This window comes from Ascaphus truei, chromosome 1, assembly GCF_040206685.1.
Source record: "Ascaphus truei isolate aAscTru1 chromosome 1, aAscTru1.hap1, whole genome shotgun sequence".
NCBI classification, from domain to species: Eukaryota; Metazoa; Chordata; class Amphibia; order Anura; family Ascaphidae; genus Ascaphus; species Ascaphus truei.
The window spans coordinates 185,908,283-185,929,937 of NC_134483.1; the positions used below are offsets into that span (position 1 = coordinate 185,908,283).

The 21,655-nt window shown below is 40.4% G+C and overlaps 1 protein-coding gene across 2 annotated transcripts in view; it reads left to right on the forward strand.

Annotated features, from left to right (window-relative positions):
- Window positions 1–21,655, forward strand: part of AOPEP (aminopeptidase O (putative)) — a 490,654-nt gene that overhangs the window by 29,034 nt on the left and 439,965 nt on the right. For both annotated transcript variants that reach the window (XM_075599100.1, XM_075599108.1), the window contains exon 2: window positions 10,511–11,423. In XM_075599100.1, coding sequence (XP_075455215.1) covers window positions 10,543–11,423 — 881 coding nt within the window. In that variant the 5' untranslated portion in view covers window positions 10,511–10,542. The remainder of the gene's footprint in view (window positions 1–10,510; window positions 11,424–21,655) is intronic.

The following is a 21,655-nucleotide window of genomic DNA, read 5'->3' on the forward strand; positions in this document are numbered from 1 at the left end:
TAGAGATGCAAGTGTCATACCTACATAGCTTCTAGCACGCCCTCCCGCTTATACTTACAAAAAGAAACACTGTGCAAAAAGTATTGCTCAATTTTTTTATGCCAAATAACGAGATTATAGCTGGATTGTTAGCAGTGTAAAGATTTCAGAACCTTAAACCAATATAGGGAAAATCTGTACTTTCCCTTCACAGTATATATCATTTTCTCAGACTGCTATAGTTGCAGTGGCAGAAGTGCAAATTATCTCCATTGTTTTGTTTTCTTGCATTTTTGTGAGCGGGGTGGGGGTGGGGGGGGGGGGGGTTCCGCTTGTATATTATCTGATTTTAACTTATTCTGCCATTATTAAGTATTACCTGCCATCTTTTTCTCTATTTATTATTATTATTATTATCATCATCATCATGTATTTATATGCGCAAACATGTTCTGCAGCTCTGCACAATGTGGGGGTAAAAACAAGAACAAAACATATATAATATCGTCCAGCGCTGCGCAAACTTTTTCAGCTGCGGTCCCCTTTCTGGGAGCCGCAGCGTTCGCGCACCCCCACCCCCAAAGGCACAGTGGCTGGCCGTCAGGGGCCTCTTGTCCCTTGTCATTAACATTGTATAAACTAGATACATCCATGCTTACTTGGATGATTTCTGAAATGAAGGTGGAGGGCTATAAAATTTTTTAATACTTGTTGCTATTCATTGTCACCAATGCCTTGATACAGGATACGGTTATTCAGCCGAAAAACTAATCATGCAATAAGTATGTTGGATTACTTCAATCCTAATACAGTATGTACCCTTTGGGACTTTAGAGGAGGGCTCTGTAAATAAGGACACTGATATAGTTGTTTGTTTTTTGGCATCATTAGGGACTCTGTAGTGCTCTGGTTCTTCTCATTTGAATCTGACCAGATTGATAAATCGGAAAGGATTTAAATACCCATGCAGTCAGAATGTTAAATTAACGTACTGTACGGTTTATTCCGCTATATGTGTCTCCTCAGAAATAAAAGTCTTAAACTACGTTTATAGTGACGGCGAGGCGACAGTGACGTCAGGCTGCGGTCGCTGGAAAAATCAAATTGAGATGACTTCCAGCGACCACGACCAAGCCGTCGCGTTGCGCTTGCTATCAGCGCACGCGATGGCGGCAATGCATTTGTATTGACGCGCCGTCGCCAGCACTATAAGCGCAGCCTTTGGAGGAATTTTTCCTCTTATTCTCCCCTTCCTCAAAATACATGAAGTATGTACTGTATACCGTTCAAAATATCCCAAAGTTTTTTTTTAAGTAAAATCAATGGGATGTTTGTTTAAATATCAGTATTTTGAACACACCATTTGTTTTAATGAATATACAGAATAGGTTTACCAATTTACAAATATAATAAACAGCATGCAAAGCGAAATAAGCACTACTGCAAAAAAAAAACCATATGCACATATGAAGAAAGAAAATAGAAATGAAAAATATTGCATTCAAATCACGTAAGACGTGAGAAGAGGCATCCATGTGAAGTTGTTACTCAAGAAATGGATTCTATATTATGCCAAGTTTCGGCAGGTATTTTGTGGAGCAATGTTTTTCCCCCTCATATTTGTAGTTGAAAGAACTGTCTAATTAGGGTTATGCTCTGTAACAAAAACATTTTCACAATAACCATATTAGGAAATGTATGGTGATGATATTTATCATGATTCATCCACCTTTTTAAATTGATGTTAAAAAAAGAAATGATAGTTTGAAGCGTATTTAGTTGTAGCTTTTGGTACAAGTTAAGTTGTTTTGAAATAAATTCTATTTTGAAATATGTAATTAGAGCTTCTGCCAATCACTGGAGATTAGAGAAACCGATCTGGGAAGGGAGGGGTGCTGCTACCAGAGAGGGGTGGAGAGTGATGGATGGGCACCAGGATCCATGTTACATGGGAAAATCTGCCTTCTATAAGGCTGCCGAATGTCACTAACTGTCCCTAAAACGTCATTAACTCCCAGTAGCATTACAGTAATGAAAAATGTCAATATCAACTTCTTGTCATTTGCTATTATCGCAATATTAAGTATCCTATTGGTATATTAGCCAACTCAAAGCCTAACCAATTGTTCAGGTTCAGAACGGAGTTATCTTTCCAATTACATAGACATTGTTGTGTGTAATTGGAAAGATAATTCGGTCTTGAACATGAAGAATTTGTTAGACCTAATCTTTTCAAGCATACAATTATGGAAAAATTGGCACACACCTATTTTATGTTCTGGTTGAGTTTTAAAATGTGTAACTAAACATGAAGACAAGGCAATAAAATGCAATTAAAGCAATTGAATAAATCTAAAAACAAACAAAAATGATTCTTTAAAAGTGATGTCAAAAATGCAGGATTTATGTACCGACGCTAGAGATTAAATGAGAATATATAAACGGAAATGTTTGAATGTGGCAGACTTTAAAGCAGCAGTCAAAGCTGCCATTTGTTTTAATTTTTTGTTTATTTCCTCCTTGAATTCGTGCATCAATACAATCCACACAATGATAAGTAATTAGCTATATTGCTGATTGATCGGCGAAGATTTGGCTTGGGGTTTTACTAAATGGCTGTCAGTGCAGCAGAAGAGGAGAAAAGATGCAAAGTTCTGTGGGGGAAGATAATGCGACCAGGCAGTCACTAGATACAGTTGGTGAACTGCTAAAGAGAGGGCAAGACTCAAAAAGGTGTGTGCCAGAGCATGTTTCAGAAGAGGAAGGGGATGTGACTTTGTAAATGGTTTGCTATACAAACAAAAAAAAATATGCGTTTTATTATAATACATAAAAAATGTCATCCAGATTTTTTTTTTAAATGCTACAAGTATTTTCTCATAGTACAGAACTGTTTTATTTATAAAAAAAAACAACAACAAAAACACATATGTAGGATATTGCTTGGTCTGCAGCTTTAAGTAAGTACAGTACTAACTATTTGGGTAGTTCTAATGCAGAAATCCCGGGTTAAGGTCCTGAATCAAAGATAGCAACATTAAGGCCGCAATCCCACCCTTTTCCTATGTAAATTTTTTCAACAGTATTCAAACTGGGGTCGCCGAATAATGGGTCGGCTCCGGAGACCCCCTCATTACAGAGATATGTACCTGTGCAGTTACTAGGGTTGAAGCAGGCTATTTAAATAGCCATCCAAAAGAAGCCAGAAACGATGACGTTACGGATTTTTATTGGCCCATGGGACCTGCAAGATTTGATCAGCACTTTAATTTCCCCTGGTGGAGCATCAGCACCAAAAACCTCAACACCAACACTGGTAATTTCACTAATTTATCCAGTAACCAGGGGATGCCTGGAGCCGAAAATAGCCTGGTTACTGGGGTACTCCCTGGTTCACTTTCGGGGCACTCCCTGGTTCACTTTCGGGGCACTCCCTGGTTCACTTTCGGGGCACTCCCTGGTTCACTTTCGGGGCACTCCCTGGTTCACTTTCGGGGCACTCCCTGGTTCACTTTCGGGGCACTCCCTGGTTCACTTTCGGGGCACTCACTGGTTCACTTTCGGGGCACTCACTGGTTCACTTTTGGGGCACTTCATGGTTCACTTTCGGGGCACTTCATGGTTCACTTTCGGGGCACTCCCTGGTTTCCTTTCAGGGCACTCCCTGGTTCCCTTTCGGGGCACTCCCTGGTTCCCTTTCGGGGCACTTCCTGGTTCACTTTCGGGGCACTCCCTGGTTCCCTTTCGGGGCACTTAATGGTTCACTTTCGGGGCACTCCCTGGTTCACTTTTGGGGCACTTCATTGTTCACTTTCGGGGCACTCCCTGGTTCCCTTTCGGGGCCCTCCCTGGTTCCCTTTCGGGGCACTCCCTGGTTCGCTTTCGGGGCACTCCCTGGTTCCCTTTCGGGGCACTCCCTGGTTCCCTTTCGGGGCACTTCATGGTTCCCTTTCGGGGTACTCCCTGGTTCACTTTCGGGGCACTCCCTGGTTCCCTTTCGGGGCACTTCATGGTTCACTTTCGGGGTACTCCCTGGTTCACTTTCGGGGCACTCCCTGGTTCCCTTTCGGGGCACTCCCTGGTTCCCTTTCGGGGCACTCCCTGGTTCCCTTTCGGGGCACTCCCTGGTTCCCTTTCGGGGCACTCCCTGGTTCCCTTTCGGGGCACTTCATGGTTCACTTTCGGGGCACTCCCCGGTTAACTTCGGGGCACTTCATGTCTGTTCAAGTGATAAGGTTATAATATGAAATTATATGGGTTCTATTAAGTCATTAATGAAGAGTGTTATTAAAGTGAATGGGCCTTTTATGCGATAGCACGTCATCTGCGCTTATCACACTTGACAGAATAAGAGCCTACGGGTCTGATTCAGTATTGTCTGAATTGGACAATGTTACCACAATTGGACAACAGCTGCCATTGCAGTTGATCGAGAGGTAACTCAAACATTTTATAAATAAACTGGTCACTAGAAGAGGGAATAAAACCATGGGTGGATACAGAAAGGGCTGAGATCCAGATACCAGATATGGCAACATTACTGTGGTTAAAAAAAAAAAAGAGCCCAGGCCCGATCTAATTAAGATCCAACTAGTAATATCACATTATTTAAAAATATGGGACAAGACCTATAGAGTCAGGTCTATCTCGTCAATCCCCTCACCAATCACGGCTAACCCCGAGTTTAAACCAGCCCTCCAGTCAAAAGTGTATAAGGTATGGAGAGAAAGGGGACTAGGAAACTAAGAGATATTCTAAAAACTGATAGAATTAAGATGTTCCAAGAAGTTAGAGAAGAGTTTGATTTGCCAAATATGCACCTGTATCATTATTTTCCGTTGAGACATTGTTGCTTCAATTGAACCAAAACAAGATATTTTTAAGCCATTATCTACTTTTGAGAATCCCTATCTAGCAAGACAATATCATAAAGGGACAATAGCACAGCTGTATCAAGCCCTGATCACTCAAACAAATGATCACATGAGTAAATACATTCTAGACTGTGGAAATGATATTGGACGACGATATAGAGAAGAATATGGACAAGCTGATAATACATATTTTATCCTCGGCCAAGGCAGTTATAGCTAGGCATTGGAAGCAAAATGACCCCCCGACAATAACAGCTGTCACAAATAAGCTAAACTATATAATGACAATGGAGAAACTTACCAGTTTGATCCAGGACAGGTACAACAGATTTTTGCACAAAAATGAAGTAAAGGAGGAGCACACAGGAGACTTGATTTGAGTTTTGAATAACTTCAATAAGGTGTTCACAGCATCAGAGCTCTAGTACAGATAATGTTTCAGGACTAATGTGTCCCTTCCTCAGGGTGTTGGGTCTGAGGAAGGGACACATTAGTCCTGAAACATTATCTGTACTAGAGCTCTGATGCTGTGAACACCTTTATTGAAGTTTTTCAAAACTCAAATCAAGTCTCCTGTGTGCTCCTCCTTTCCTTCATTTTTGTGCCATTATTAGGTCCAGCCTTGAGACACCGGGACCTTTGGGAGGTAAGCACCAGATCAGAATTATACCTGCATGTCTTTATTAACAGTGGTATGCCATTTATTTCTATGATTGCTCTTATACAACAGATTTTTGGCGCTCTGGGAACCATGGGAGACTTACCGGGAAGTGAATGAGCAATGATCTCTAATGTGGAATGGATGAAGCGAATATAGAATGAAAATGGTACGGTGTTTATAACAAAGCTTCGCTGTTTGTATTTTGTATCTTGTATTTTATACAGAAAAAGTATGGATATGTACCCCTTCCCACCCTTTTTTATGTTGTGTATCCCTCCCTCCCCCCTTCCCAATTATAATTTGTAAAAATTCAATAAAAATATATGTTTAAAAATAAATAATAATAATAATAATTGCTGGAAAACTACCAATTCAAGTCAATCGGCTACTTTCGACAATATTAAATCAGGCCCTAAGTCCTCTATTGAGATGTAGTTAGAAGCAGTACAATGTGCAGTTAACGGCATTACCCTGGTTCTCACTATATTGAATTGGAGTCTTAGGATCAAGCTTGATATGTGATATCCTTAAACAATATGTTGGCTGGTGTGGCTTATGCTTTTAAGGAGGCTTGTCAAATGGTTGTAGGTTTTTAATGGAAGTTTAGGAGCAAGACTTTCAAAGCTGCAAATGCATCTTCTGGGTGGTTTGATGCCAAATAAAGGAGATAAGACTTGCGAGATGCTTGAATCAACAACTTTAATAGTTTTAAAGCGCATACTTAAATATGGCTTCCTGAATGAATCACAAAGTGCTGGTTGAGCCAAAAGAAATAACTAGGAGTATACAGTATCTTGGTTGATAGTGCAAGTCTGCTCATCCTTTTTTTGTGTGAGATCTGTGTTTAATTGTTGAAAATGATGATGGACAGTCTGGCAAATATAGAATACTTTAATATAAACACAAGTAGTTTGATTTTACTGCGAACTACAAACAACTGTCTTTATATGTCACAGGGGATTTTAGACAGGAAAAAACATTTAGAGTCATGTTTCATCTGCTCAGGATAGAAGGGGCCCAAAGCATGTTCCCATATAAATCAGTATAGAAGGGATTAGAGTAGGTAAAAATATAGAAACAACCTTAAACTGGAAAAATGAAATTAGCTGTTTTGCAGTCATGGAACAGTTTTTTTTTTTTTTTTTTGCGTGGACTATATAACACTTCATAAATAACCTCCTTACAGTGTTGATATAGAGCAAGTGCTGAAAACGTTGGAGCCATTGTTTGTTTAACTCCATGACCCCCCCAGTCCTTTAAATATATCCAAATATGCACACACAAAAAAATGCTAACATTTACAGTCACTGCTAATATAACAGACAGCTGAGCATATTTGTAATGTTCTTTTTGGTTCTGAAAATGAAACAATACCTCAATCAATATATAGATAGTCACATGTGTTACGACTAGGCATGTGCTGATACCATTTTCCATGCTTTATGGCTATTTGCATATTTTCTTTTCTAAAGAGAAGACCTTTTGTTTGCCTTCAGAAGGTCATTATCCAGAATGCTAATGTTTTTTTTACTATTAAGATGTAATGATATACCTCGAGTATTTAAATGTAAACTTGAAAAATCTTCTTGTGCAATCCCAAAGGAATACTTAAAATGCACTTCTAGTAAATTATGAGAAAATAAGCCAATTTTACTAGAAGTGGTGATTTTGAGAGCTGTCGTAATTTAAAAAGTACATAAATCCCAAGAGTTGCATTACACTGTAGGCATTAAAATATGAAAATCTAAAAAGAATAAAAACACTGAAATTTTTTAAGCCATCGTGTGCTTTATGAAACAATATTTATCATTTTAGGAACATGTTATTAATTTTTTTTTTTAGGAGAAAATATTTTAAGATGCATACTTTTCAACCGCTCATTAGATCTACTAATATATAAATCATTTTACATAGCTCTCTTGGATCATAAATGTTTCTTTGTATCTCTGCCAATATATGTCTGTATTGTTATGGTATGAGTTATTGCATGCATCGTTGTATATCGCACATTATTTTACATACAGTATATTTTTATATACTTTGCTTTTGTAGTAAAACAATTTGCAGACCATGCTTCTGGTTTCTTTGAGGGTATTTCTTGTTTAGATCACCTTCACCAACTGTCCTTCGGAGATGACCCCTGGGGGAACCCCAGTTCCCAATATAAACTGTAACTTGTATTTTTGTCCAGTGAATACAATATGGCTGCTGGGGTAAACCTAGCTCCAGAGGCCAAAAGTAAGCTACTAGTGTATATCATTGGGAGATGACATTGCAATTTTCTATTTGTTACATGGCAGTTATATTTGTACTTTTGTGTGTATCACATACAGTATAGACACAAATGTTCAAATATCTTGGGGACCGAGGGGGTCTCTGGAGGTCATGGGATGGCAGATCAAACCAGCGGGATCCCCAGGGTTCGGGTACATTTAAGAAAAGGATACTAACAGAGGGGACTGACGTAAAATCTTCTTGCTGTGCCCGCAACAGATTTATCAAATATTAAAACACCATGTATTTTTTTTTCTTTTTTAATAAGTTGATGTTATTTTTTGCGGTAAATGGGGGGAAAAAAAAGGTGCTGGCTCAAAAAGGTTTCAACCACCTCTTGTGTAATAGTTTATAATAAGTAAATAGTGAAGAGAACGGAGATACTGTAAATATTATAGGAGGAGATGAGAACAAGAGCGTGAATATGTAAATCGTGAAAACGAAGAACCCAATGTATAAGAATACCAAAAGAGGGCTAAAAAATATACCAGAGTGCTAAAGGATGCTAGTATAATCTTAGACACAGGATTGCCACGCTGACTGTTGAAATTGATTTTGTATTAAAGATAAAGTTCAGTCGTTGTGTATTGTAACCTGTGACCTTTTATGAAAAGGTATAATAAGACATTGAATATTGATTATGCTTCGCCCCTGATTAAAATAGTAGAATAGACCACAAAGAGCATTGGGGAAGCTTTCTAATCGGGTCGCGCACCTGCCGTCGTCCTCAAGCACCCAGGCGGTACTACTGATTCTGCAGTCTGTGTGCACCAAGCACCGCTTAGCAAAAAGGGATTCTGTTCTCTACATGTGAGAAAGCAGAGGAGGGGGGTGCAGGACAAGTCACGTGGAGTGTTACAGACATTAGGATTCGATTAATGTTTTTCGATTTTTTTTAAAAGTGGAGACTTAAGCAACCTTCTAAAAATGACCAGGTGTTACCCCTCGGCCTAATTAGAACTTTCACCTCACTTTAATTGTTTTCTTCGAATCATTTGTTGTTATCTAACGACGGTATACTTGTACTACTGTTTGTGATATCCTTTTTTTTCCTATTAGATCTTCATTTTACTTCTCCATTAGATTTTCTGTTGGCTATCTTATTTCTATTTTGTTGTTGTACATTTGAATCAGTTTTGCACTAGGAAACGTTAACAAATAACCCTGGAACATGTCAGCATTTTTGACCAAGATACCGACAGTTTCTTGCAGTCCTGCCAACTTTCAAAATCTCCCCCTTTGGTTCCCCCACCCATTGGTACAAACCCACGGTTTGCTTTTGGAGCTCGACCATTAGGAATGTACGTGCCTATTATGGATTGAGTAAAAACATAGGCGTTGGAATCTGTGTGTTTCATGAAAATGTTAGCGTACAGATGCCTGAATTTAGGATTAGCTTTTATTTGATTGTGGCACCCCTTCTCGTGTTACTAATTATTTAGATTTATAAGAAGTAACATAGTAACAAACACATTCCTTAAACAACTTAACCTGCATGAAATATACATTTGTCTCAAAACAAACCAAATCTAATGAAAAACACGTAAAAAATAAACCAATAGTTACACAGGTAAAACAAAATGATATTAAAGAGAGGAAACTTTTTTGTTAGTGGAGAAATATATATATATATATATATATAAAAAAATATTTTCCTGGTGAGAATACTTTTTTGATATAATTACCATTCAGACCAGATAATTTATCCAATGATGCAAGATGATGCTCTTCTAAGTGAAATCTACGTGGCACAATATGGTGCATTGCTTCATTATTCCTCAGGAAATATGGAGATTGTGGGGGCGATGGGGTTTGAGAAAGTATTGCATATATTTTGCAATGAGATCGGATATCTGCCACCCATCCTCTTCCTGTTGTTAAGAGCACAGTTCTTGGTTCACCTCAGTCCTGTGATCAGTATGAGATTCTCTGAAAGCTTCCCCTGTGCGATCAACCTGGAAAGCAGCTGTGTTTTGTTAGGTATCATATGTTTATTGGCCTCTATCTAGAAAGTAATGTGAATAAGAGTTTTACAAGTTACTATCATGTTTAAAGGCAATCTCGCATAAGAAGTAACTTAGCTCAACTCATCATAATGAAGAGTTTTATATAGAAGCGCAAGCAGACAACTAATGATTTCTCAGTGATTTGGCTCTAAAACAAGTAACAACAAGAATGTTTCAATCCATACGGCAACATGTACTGCTTCTTATTTGATCTCTTATGTAAAGTGGTCAATTAGGTGCCATTGCTAATTTAAAGGAGCAATCCACCCTAACTAATCTGTTTCTTTTTACAGGATTGGGACTGGTAGGTCCTCCTGAGATGAATGGCACTATTTTCAGCTCTGGGGAACCCCGGGTTCCCGAGATACTAGTAAACTTCCCAGTATTATTTCCTAGTTTTTAAAAGGGAATTTAAATGGCCAGCCAATAGGAAGTCAACTGATGATGTTGCAGTTTCTTATTGGCCTGAGATTTGGCAGCCATTTTGTTTCCCCTTGGGGAGATTTAAATCTTGTAACTGCCTTGGTAATTATCTCGGTAACCAAGGGCTCCCCGGAGCTGAAAGTAGTGGTGTTTGGCTGGTTTCTACCCTATAAAAAACAAGTTGGGGTTTAAGGTTCTTTAAGGTTTACCATTTCTACATGCCATGTTTATTGACTTACACTATGCTAAATGTAAATATTTCTTCCATTAAGCCATTGTCTTGTTCTTTACAGAGAATTCCCCAGGCAGAAGGCTTATCGTTTCCATGAGCATTCCCGTGCACCTTGTAACACGTGTAGTATTGTTGAGTAGTTGTGAGGAGAATTTTGTTGCATCGAGGATGGAGCAAAATGCAGATGATTTGCCACTAATGGCCAACACAAGCCACATCCTTGTAAAGCATTATGCTCTGGACGTCCATGTGTGTTTCGACAGTCAAGTGATCACAGGCAATATTGTTTTGTTCCTTGAACCTATCAATAGATGTGAAGAAGAATGTGATGAAGAACGTGATGTTACTGAAAAAGCTTGCCCGTTACAGTCTCCTGAAACCTGCAGAACTAGGGTACCGGAAACTTGCGAGACTCACGTGTTACCTTTAAGAACTTGCTCATCAAAAACTAGGAACAAAGACTCAGCTGTCTGTGTTAGAAGTGAAAGAGATACTTCTGCTAAATATGATCACCATGGCAACAGGAAGCAGGCTTCTGGGATTACTAGTTCAGAGAACTGCTGTGACAGAGGGAATCATGGGAGCACGGATTTTGTTCTGGTGCTGGACTGCTGTGATTTATCTGTGTTAAAGGTCGAAGAGGTGGATGTCACCGCTGTGCCAGGTACTGAAAAATTTATGAATACTGCCTGTCCAAGTGATGAATCTGAGCAGCACACAAGTCTCCGCAATGAAATCATATCTGAACTTGTGGCTTTACCTGTGAGCCAGTGGAAAGAGCAGCTATTCTATTACACGGAGTGTAGCCTGGCACCTGGATGTGGAGATCTCCTATTTTCAATTGACACATGGAGCTTGCAGATCAGCAAAGCCGGAATAAAGGTGCCAACCAACTTCCCCTCTGCTATAAGGATATGGTACAAAACAACAGCCGATGGGAGGTCAGTGAAGTGGACCACAGACCAAAGTGGAAGGTTAGTAACTAGAAGGAAAAAAAAACATGACCAGCTACTACTGTCAAGTTATACTGATACAAGTATGAGAAATGCAATGTGAGTGGATTTCATTTCCATCAAGACACAGTAAATATGCCAAGCATCCCTTTTATGTCTTGCTTACAATCTGGACCACAGCAAAGAAGGTCAGATTTATTGCACATTGAGCTTTAACAGGATTACATATCTTAATCTTGGATCAAAGGCTCTCATTTTCCAAACCTCCTCTATATTCAAAAGTAGCAATTTAGGAGGGGAGTATTGCAGGAAGTGTAATTTAGATTACAGCTGTCTCCTGGAGGTCACACTTTTAGATTTTGAGATGATTGGGTGTCTTTGAAATTTGACTTTCAGGCTGAGAACCAAAGCATATTTTAATAACAAATACAATTTGGTTTAGACCCTGACATATGAAAGCTAAATACTAAGGCTTTTTACTACTTTTTGTTGCATTCAGGATTTAATCAATAATAATTCTACATGCAAGTTAGTGTATCTATTACATTTTGAAGATGCATCTGCTCTTATAAAAGTTTGCTAAGTATTGATGGTATCATTTATTTTTTCCTTGTAATATTTTTCTAATTGAATACATATTTATTTATGATGTAATAGGCCCCAATATCCAAATGAAGGCATCTTTTTGACATCTTTGTTCCAGATCAACAGAAGTCTATTAGCGCTGTGCTATTAACAGGCCGTTATCAAAATCATTAACGGATGTTATTTTCCCTGAGGTTACCGCATATCAACAAAGTTAATTATGCAGACGTTGATTATCTCATTAATATAAGTTTAACCCATTGTGAAGTTAGCAGTGCCTCGCATTAGCTTCAAATAAGATGGCTTGTGCTAGGCCTGTGTTACCCAAAGGTGGCGTTCTTCCCATTGAGAGAGAGAGACTCCAACCTCGTTTTGTAGAATCCAAAGCTACTTATATACTTCCAGAAATACACTTTTAAACAATGCATGGAGAGATAACTGTGAACGAAGAGGAACACACCTGGGATATATACCAATTTGGATATACAAAGTATATTCAAATTATTTATATTAGTATGAAAAACAACTACAGTTGTTTAACTCCTTAGCATAGGCTTAACTTCTTGTTACATTAGCACCACCTTGCGTTCGCTTTAAATAGCATGGCGTTAAGCATGTCTTGCCTAAAGGTGGCGTTATTCCCATGCAGGCTCCAAATACAAGTTTTGCTGGAGAGAAGAGGAAGAAAGCGAAAGTGAGAGAGAGCATTTTACTAGAGTATCTAAATATGGTATCTCAGGTGTGTTCCGTTTTGAACACTAGCATCTATCCACGTTTTTTTCCGTTTTGAACACTAGCATCTATCCACGTTTTTTATAAAGGAGTATTTGGAGTAGAGAGTAGTCTCTTCCTCTCCCATTAAGTCAATAACAGATCTATGTGTATATGGGTCTTAAGGGCTGATTCTATACACTGGCGACACATTTAATTGCACTGCGGCCAGATCCGCAAGCCGGGAGATTTCCCGGCTTGCTAGTGGCCGCCCCTCGGCGTGCCGCGCGTCATAGACGCGCGGTCACGCGTCTTCGGGAGCGTGCGCCCCCTGCACGCACGTCCAGGGGCTCCCCGAGGGAGCCCTGGTGTCCCGCGATCGCGGGACAGCGGCAGGGGGTTCCGGGGGACCAGGCGGACCCGGCAGCGGTAGGGAGAGCGCCCCGATCGGAGGGCGCTCTTCCGCTGCTTCGGCGCGCGCCCGTCACACTCGGGCGCGCGCCAGGCTACTGCTGCGGCACAGAACGGGCAAATGCTCGAATAAACTGTGCCGCAGCAGTATGTGCCAAAGAGGCCGATTGGGCTGTTTTTTGTCAAAATTCCACATCAGTCAATGGGGAATTTCATAAGAAAATATAACGATTGGCTGCTTTGGGACATATAGAATCAGCCCTATATTTAGTGTCTGACTCTTGGCTCAATATCTACTTATAGACTCATTATACAGTACTATGCGTTGGGATGAAAATGTACACAAACATTCCGCAACCAGTCTGATGGCACAAGAATACATGTGTTAATTAAAGATGGGCAGTTCAGGATACCTCAAATTCCCCTCGAACTAGGGCAGCTTAGGATTCTCTGAATGTAAACCCCCTTGGATCTCTGTGCCCAGGCGAAATCGAAACCGCACGCACGCACTGTATTTGAGCAGAGAGATACCATCATCTGAGTCTGACCTGTCACTCTCTAGTATATATTCTATTCTTTATTAGTATACCAATCAATCAGTACCGGCTGAGTTATCCCTTTATCGTTTACTTATACAGGTGTCTTCGCTATCCGACGTTTCACTTTACGACGGATGGCATATCCGATGCTTTACAATCCAACCCTATGGGCCGTTTTCTGACGCCTGAATGCGTTATCCGACGCTCACCGCCACTGATTAACATGGGACACTTTACAACGGTTTCACTATCCAACTCTATTTTCAGAAAGCATTCCGTTAGATAACCAAGGACTGCCTGTATATAGTCCAAATAAAACAGATATCACCTAATACTAAAGAACTTGAGATATATATCATGTGAGACCAAAGTCTACTTTTTGCTCTCCAGTACAGTCTTGTTCCTCGGTGGAGGTGTTTTCTACTGTAATCTTGTCTCCTCTGAAATTACAAAAAATCATGTGCTGGTGGCTGTGAGAGTCTCCAGTAGAATGTTATTGTTTTGGGGTGCACGGTAAGAAAAGGAGGAGCGGCCGGATACTTTGCTGAAAAATGGGACCATAAACAGTCTTTTGGAGTCAGATCTCGGATAAGTACTGCATGTGGTAAGGGTGAGGAGCTTGTTCAGATAGATGGTAGCTTGCCCAAAAAGTATTTGAAAGGAAGACTGGAGAGATGAACTTTAGTCATCACTTGAGTCTAGGCATAATCTAGTTCTTTGAGCATTTCGCAGTGACGTGTTTTGTAGTTGCATTGGAGAACAAATCAGCATATTGAATTGTAGAGGGTATCAAGTTTGCTATGGTGGGTTTTGGGTGCTGAGCCATATACAATGTCCCCATAGTCGCAAATTGGCATTAGCATCTGCTGTGCGATACGCTTTCTGACCAGCAGACTTAGGGAGGATTTGTTCCTGTAAAGTACACTTAGTTTGGCATAGGTTTTGTATGTCACAATGTGCATCCCAAATGTTAAATGGGAGTCAAACCATATGCCCAAGTATTTAAAACTAGTAACAGGAGTTAGGGTGGTATTAGCTTGGTTCCGATCTGGAGCTCAGTCATGGGAAGCTTTAAAAATGTAGCTTTGGTCCCAAATACCATTGTTACAGTCTTGTCAGTGTTTATAAACAGTTTATTTTGGGAAATCCAATTTTCAAGGCTCAAAAAGTCTGATTGAAGTATGTGTTCAAAATCGGAGAGGCTAGGACTGTGTGCATATAAGATTGTGTCATGCATACATGTGTATTGAAGCTCCCTTGCAAGCTGTAGGAAAATCATTGATGAACACTGAGAAGAGTAATGGCCCCAGAACAGAGCCTTGCGGGACACCACAGGTGATGTCCAGGGGGTTGGAGTTAGAGCCTGAGATGGACACATGTTGGGATCTTCCTGATAGGTAGGAATGAAAGCAGTTTAAAGCATGCTTCCCTATTCCAGAGCACTGGAGTTTGTTAAAGAAGATAACATGATCAACAGTATCAAAAGCCTTTGCAAAATCTAGGAATATTGCACCAGTGAGTTGTCCCAGTTCCATTCCACATTGAATTTAATTGCAAACTTTTAGTAGGGTAGTTACCGTGGAGTGTTTGGGGACGTAAGGCAGATTGGAATTGGCTAGGGAAATTTGTCTTGGTGTAGTAATCGCTTAATTGGGAGTGAACACATTTTTCCATGACTTTGGGTAGTATTGGGAGAAGAGAGATTGGCCTGTAGTCGAGCCAGTGTTTTTGTCCCCACTTTTGAAGATTGGGACCACTCTGGCAATTTTCCAGGTCTTAGGGATATGGCCTGCAGACAGAATAGAGTTGACTATGGAAGCAATTGGTTTGGCAATGGCTGGGGCAACAAGTCTTAGGAACTTAGATTGCAGTAAATCAGGCACACATTGGCTACAAATACAAAAATAGACATAAACCTGGCGCATGTGATATAAATGTGAAGTGATATTAAAGTCCAAGGGGGGGATAGATTACAGAGGGTCTCACAGCAAGAGACCTTCTGGATCTATACTCTCAAGACCCTCTCCCCTAAAGGGTTAAACATCGATTTCGATTTAGCATCTTTTCTTTGAATTAATTATTCATTCTCTCATCCAATGAAATTTTTATATATTATGTGAATTTGATACTGTTTTTATACAATGACACTGTTTATGCATAATATGTGATCCCATGTTTCCAAGATGAACCTGGGAGTTGCCCCAGAGGTGATTAACTTTAACCCATCTGATTGCAATTATCAGGAAGTTTAATCACTCTGACATGATTGGTTTCTAGTGGCTCCTGTAAGCTAGGGGTTAACTGGGGCTATATATTGCACACGGGATTGCTGAGGCTCCACAATCCCCTGATGAAGTGACGTTCCCCGTCACGAAACGCGTAGGGAGGAGCCTAAGAGGTACTGCCCCCCACACTCAAGCTGCTAGTCACTGAGAGGAGACGGTGACATCATCCGAACCGCGCCGGAATCTCGCGAGGTACACGCGGCACCGAGGCGGACATTCAGAGACAGAGTGCAGCCTTTCGGTGTGCTTGGTCGGGCACTTCTTTGATTTTACACTCACCGACTTTTGTGAGTATTTTAACTGTTTTAGGTAGGCGTCGAATAAAAGTTTTTATTTCTGCGCAATCCTTTGCCCTCTTTTATCCCCACTGGAGAATAAAAGACCGCAGGGACCCTAAGACTGATCCAGGAGACTACGTTCCTGAAAGGGAGACCTTCCTAAACATCCACGGTAGCAGAGGACACCACGAGGGGTTCGTGATTTACCGAAGGCGACCAGGACACAGAAGGCTCCAAGCACAGATTCTCTCCCCTGCATGTATTTCATCTACTTCTAGTAAGTAGGCAATCTATTGAGCTTAGAAATTAAGTGCAACATTGGCAATCAAATATACTGCGCAATGTCCTGTTTCTCTGCTTAATGTCACACATCTGCAGGTTGAACATACAACGTGAAGAGGACTGTATGCTTTACATTTTGTGAACTGTGATTTTGGAACCATCTATCATCAGCTGACCTTTCAGGATTGGGACTTACAGTCTGCATATCCTTTAACTTTGGACTTTAATATCACTTCACATTTATATCACATGCGCCAGGTTTATGTCTATTTTTGTATTTGTATTCATGTGTAGAGGTTTATTTTGGGATATTCCTCAGTAGATCACCAGGCTGCTTTTTTTTTTGTGTGCACTGCACTGTTTAATTCATTTGTGCACTGCACAGTCACATTTAGGTATAGCGCTTGTCACAGTATATTTTGTATTTTTATAGGCACACATTGGCTGCTTAGTTTTAATTTGAGGAGCGCTTGGGTAATCTCTTCTTCGAATACTGGGAAAAATTGAAAATTGTGAGCAGTGTTGGGAGAGGGTGGGGCAATAGGGGTACTCTCAGAATGAGGTTCATGTTTTGGGTTTGGGTTGCGTTTCGCTAATAAGTTAGTAGCACACCCCACAAAGTAATCATTGAATGCATTTGCAATGTCAGTGGGATTTGTCAGAGTAATATCCTCCTTAGTGATATTACTTGGTTGTTGATGGCTAGAAGGCTGGAATATATTGTTGATAACCTTCCAGAAGTTAGCTGGGTTTGATGTATTCCGGTGAAGATTGTCAGAGTAATATTATGCTTTTGCATGTCTTGTTTGCCTTGTGTACATATTCCATACGCATCTGCGGAATATAGTTGATAAAAATACTATCATTGCTACTTGTGATGTTGAGTCCCTCTACAGAAGCACCCATTACGATCATGGGCTGAGGTCTTTCGTTTTTAAGAACCAATTTTACCTTCAGCGAAGGGGTACAGCGATAGGGGCGACTTGTGCGCCCTCATATGCAAACCTCTTCCTAGGATGGTGGGAACGTGAAGTTGTCTCTGATGTTACGGGTCATGTTTAGGTTGAGGTACATCGACGACATCCTCATACTGTGGCAGGGCAGTACTGCAGAGTTTGAGGGTTACGTCGATGTCCTCATCCACAACGATTTTAACATCACACTTTCTGTACTTCAAAATGGAGCTGTGACTGTGTTGATTTCCTGGATCTCCAGGTTGGCATTGGTGAATCTGGGCACCTTGTCACTGATATTTTCCGCAAAGACACTTCTACTAATGCAATACTTCATGCAGATAGTTTTCACCCTAAACATCAGATCATGGGTATACCAAAAAGCAAATTTTTGCAGATTAAACAAAATTGTTCAACTGATTAAGTTTTTGAGCAAAGGGCTTTAGAGATGAAGGATGGGTTTTTACAAAAGGGGTTACAGTAGGTCTAATGTTGCCAAGGGACTCTTGCATTGTCGTAACTGTAAGAGAGATACTTTGCTTATACCTAAGGTTAGAAAGAAGAAACAAGATTATAAAATTCGATTTGAGAGTACTTATAGTCAGCAATGGTCACAACTGCAATGTATCCTCCAGAAACATTGGGGGATACTATTGACAGATCCAGATTTAAGATCAGTTTTGGGAGATCGTATGACCATGACGAGTAGGAGATCACCGAATCTCCGAGATAAACTTGTCAAGAGTCATTATATCCCACATATCAATCCACACTTCATGACATCTTTTGCGAAAAATGGATTTTTTTAGGTGTAATAATTGCTCGGCCTGTAAGTATATGAACCAAGCCGATAAATTCTTGGACAGTTCAGGGAATCATAGTTATAACATTTATTCATTTGTGAACTGTAAAAGCAAGGGGGTTGTTTACTACCTTACCTGTCCCTACAAATTGATCTATGTATGGATGACTACAAGGGAGGTGAGGTTCAGAGGTTTAAAACATGGCAAGAACATAAGTAATGTGCAAAAAGATCAAGATGCCATTAAAAAGGTCACCTCCGTGGCTTCACATTTTGTGTTGAAAATAGACTCTAACCCCAGTCTTTTGACAGCCCTTGCAATAGATAAAATATCTCTGGGAATTAGAGGAGGAGATCTCGAAAAGGCCCTTTTACAAAGAGAGACTAGATGGATCATTCAGTTTGGGACGGATATCCAAAGGGTTGAATGGCTACTTAGGTTTTGCTATGTTTATCTGAAGATTTTTATTTTTGGTGTTTATTGCTATATTATTTTCTTGGCCCCTTGTATAGATCTGTCTTTAGGTCCACCTATACAGGTAGGCCTCGCTTTACGACGTTCTGCTTTCCGTCTGAAGCGTTTTCCGATGGCGGCTGATGCAATTAAAAAAATGCATTATCCGCTGCAAATTGCGCGTATCCGACTAAAATCGCAACCGGTCAACATTGGTCACACTTTGACAATCTGCTATCTGACAGGGGTTTGCGGGACATATTGTGTCGGATAAGCGCGGACTTACTGTATATTAATAGTAGGGGATATCATCCCTTATGGAAGTTTATATATATATACATATATATAGTTTATATATTTATCTACATATATATACATATATATAGTTTATATATTTATCTACATATATATATATATATATATATATATATATATATATATATATATATATATATATATAAAACACAGGGGGTGCCCAGTGCTACATCTTAATGACAAAACATACATGGTAATAATTACAAGAAATGATGCTTCAATACTAATAACATTGCTAATGCTAATAATAAAATATGGTTTTTTAGTTAGAAATTTTGGCCAAAACATCATAAGCTTGCACACCAAACGTCAAGGTAAACCATAATAAGTGCAAGTCCTACACTACACTGCATTTGTTCCCAATACCTCTGTATGAGGGGGAAGAACCATAATAGATTCATTACCTGCAGCAAGATGAGACAATCCACCATTAAAAAGGGGGAGTTGACGTGAGCTCTGGGGGAGGTGCCACAACCTCCATACAACTGATACCAGTCAGAAATTAATTAAACACACAAACCCAGCAAGCTCAAACGCCCACACCCTCCTAATATTGACTATATGTAATGCCACATAGAGTGCAACTGGGCTGTGGCACATGAATATAGGAAAACACAGGGGGTGCCCAGTGCTACATCTTAATGACAAAACATACATGGTAATAATTACAAGAAATATAACCAGGGGGATCCTGATGACAAAAGACAGCACACCGCAGTAATAATCCAAAAAGTGTGTATTGTGAACACAGGGCCGCCAACGTTTCGGTCCTCGTAGAGGGACCTTCCTCAGGGGACCGAAAACGTTGGCGGCCCTGTGTTCACAATACACACTTTTTGGATTATTACTGCGGTGTGCTGTCTTTTGTCATCAGGACCCCCCTGGTTACTACATATCTATATGCTTAATAAGGGACAATCATCTGCCTTCTAACAAACGTGCGTGCAAATCTCCATACCAATGACTATATATATATATATATATATATAAATATATATATATGAAGAAAAAGTATAAGGTGCACAAAACTGATTTAAAATAGTGTTGCAATGATGTCTATGAGTGCTGCTACAATGTAATGGGTGTACACCACCCCAAAGGAAATACAAAGTACAAAAAAAACACAAAAGGCACAAATCAGAGACACAGGTGCATGGATATACAACACCTGAAGGATAGATGCATGAACAAGTCCTATATTCGAATTCCACAACGAGATGTACCTATAGATGAAAAAGATACCAATATGGCGAAGTACGTTTATGAATAAAATTATTGCGCAAGCAACAGAGGCTACTTACAATGTAGCAGAAATAACAGGCACATCAGTGAAATGCTTTCAGATCGCTGCATCAAACGGGCTGATAATCTCAGGAACCGCTCACTCCGTCTGTGTGCTCGGACGCAGGAGCTTCACTGCTCAGCTGTAATCAGCAGTCGCGCGGGTCCTCTGATGGTGACGTCACTCCCCTAAACGGGGATACCGCTGGCTCCGTTCACTCGGAGAGATTAGCCGCTGGCTCCGTTCACTCAGAGAGATTAGCCGCTGGCTCCGTTCACTCGGAGAGATTAGCCACAGGGCTCAATTCCGAAATTGATATAACAGTCCCAATGGCCTTTAAATAAGGCTTTGCAGCAAATAGAAAGATAGTTAAAAGTCCTGAATATAACAGAACATAGGGAGATCTACTGAGAGACCGTCACCCTACTAGTTTCGTCCGAGTTTGCCCCCTGAATTTACCCCAGAAGAAGTCAAAACTTAGACGAAACTAGTAGGGCGAGCGTCCTTTATTTCACTGACCCAAGCTCTTTATTTCTGGGCTCTAATTAACTTTTCTGAATGGCCGGTCTTGATGACGCAGGGAGCTTGTTTCCCCGGGTTCTCACTTTATACCTTTGCTGCATTAGTTTGATACTAGTGTCAATGTTAGATCACAATGCCTTTGTAGTATAGGACAGGGGAGCGCAATCCTTTTACCCTGCGCCCTCCTGCCGTCTGTCCCCCTCTTCTCGCGCCACCCCTACTTACCTTGCTTCAGACGTCCTGGCGTCATGTCACGTTGCCAGGGCAACGCGGCGGCACATGTCCACGTAGCGTCGCATTGCCATGGCGACGCGTGACAAGGAGCGTATGAAACAAGGTAAGTAGAAGTTTACAGAGGCCCTGCAGCTCCCCCGGCATTAATTTAAATGTATTCGGGAAGCGTGCGGGGGGCCTCTGTAAACCCTGCGCCCCCTGCAGCGAGTCTCGTGCCCCCTCTCTGCCCCTCCCCCCCCCCACTTTGCGCACCGCTGGTATAGGATATGTACTTACCTTGTCTATTTTGGGCTACCGCTTCTTTGGTTTTAATTATGTTTTAAGCTTGTTATATGTGAAGACATTAAAGTAAATATTTTCTAGGTATATTTTGAGTGCTCATTATTGAGACTTCTTCTGTTCTTTTTTTGCTATGTGTACTTTTGTCTCAGACCACCGACCAGTTTCTCTATTATAGAGTTTATTCCATTGGTCTTTACTTTATAATACCCTATTATTATTAGGTGTATATGCGGATTCTGTGTGTGTGTGTGTGTATGTGTATATATATTACGGCGATTTTCGGTTGTTTGCATGCACAAATCGGCATTTTTGACGTTC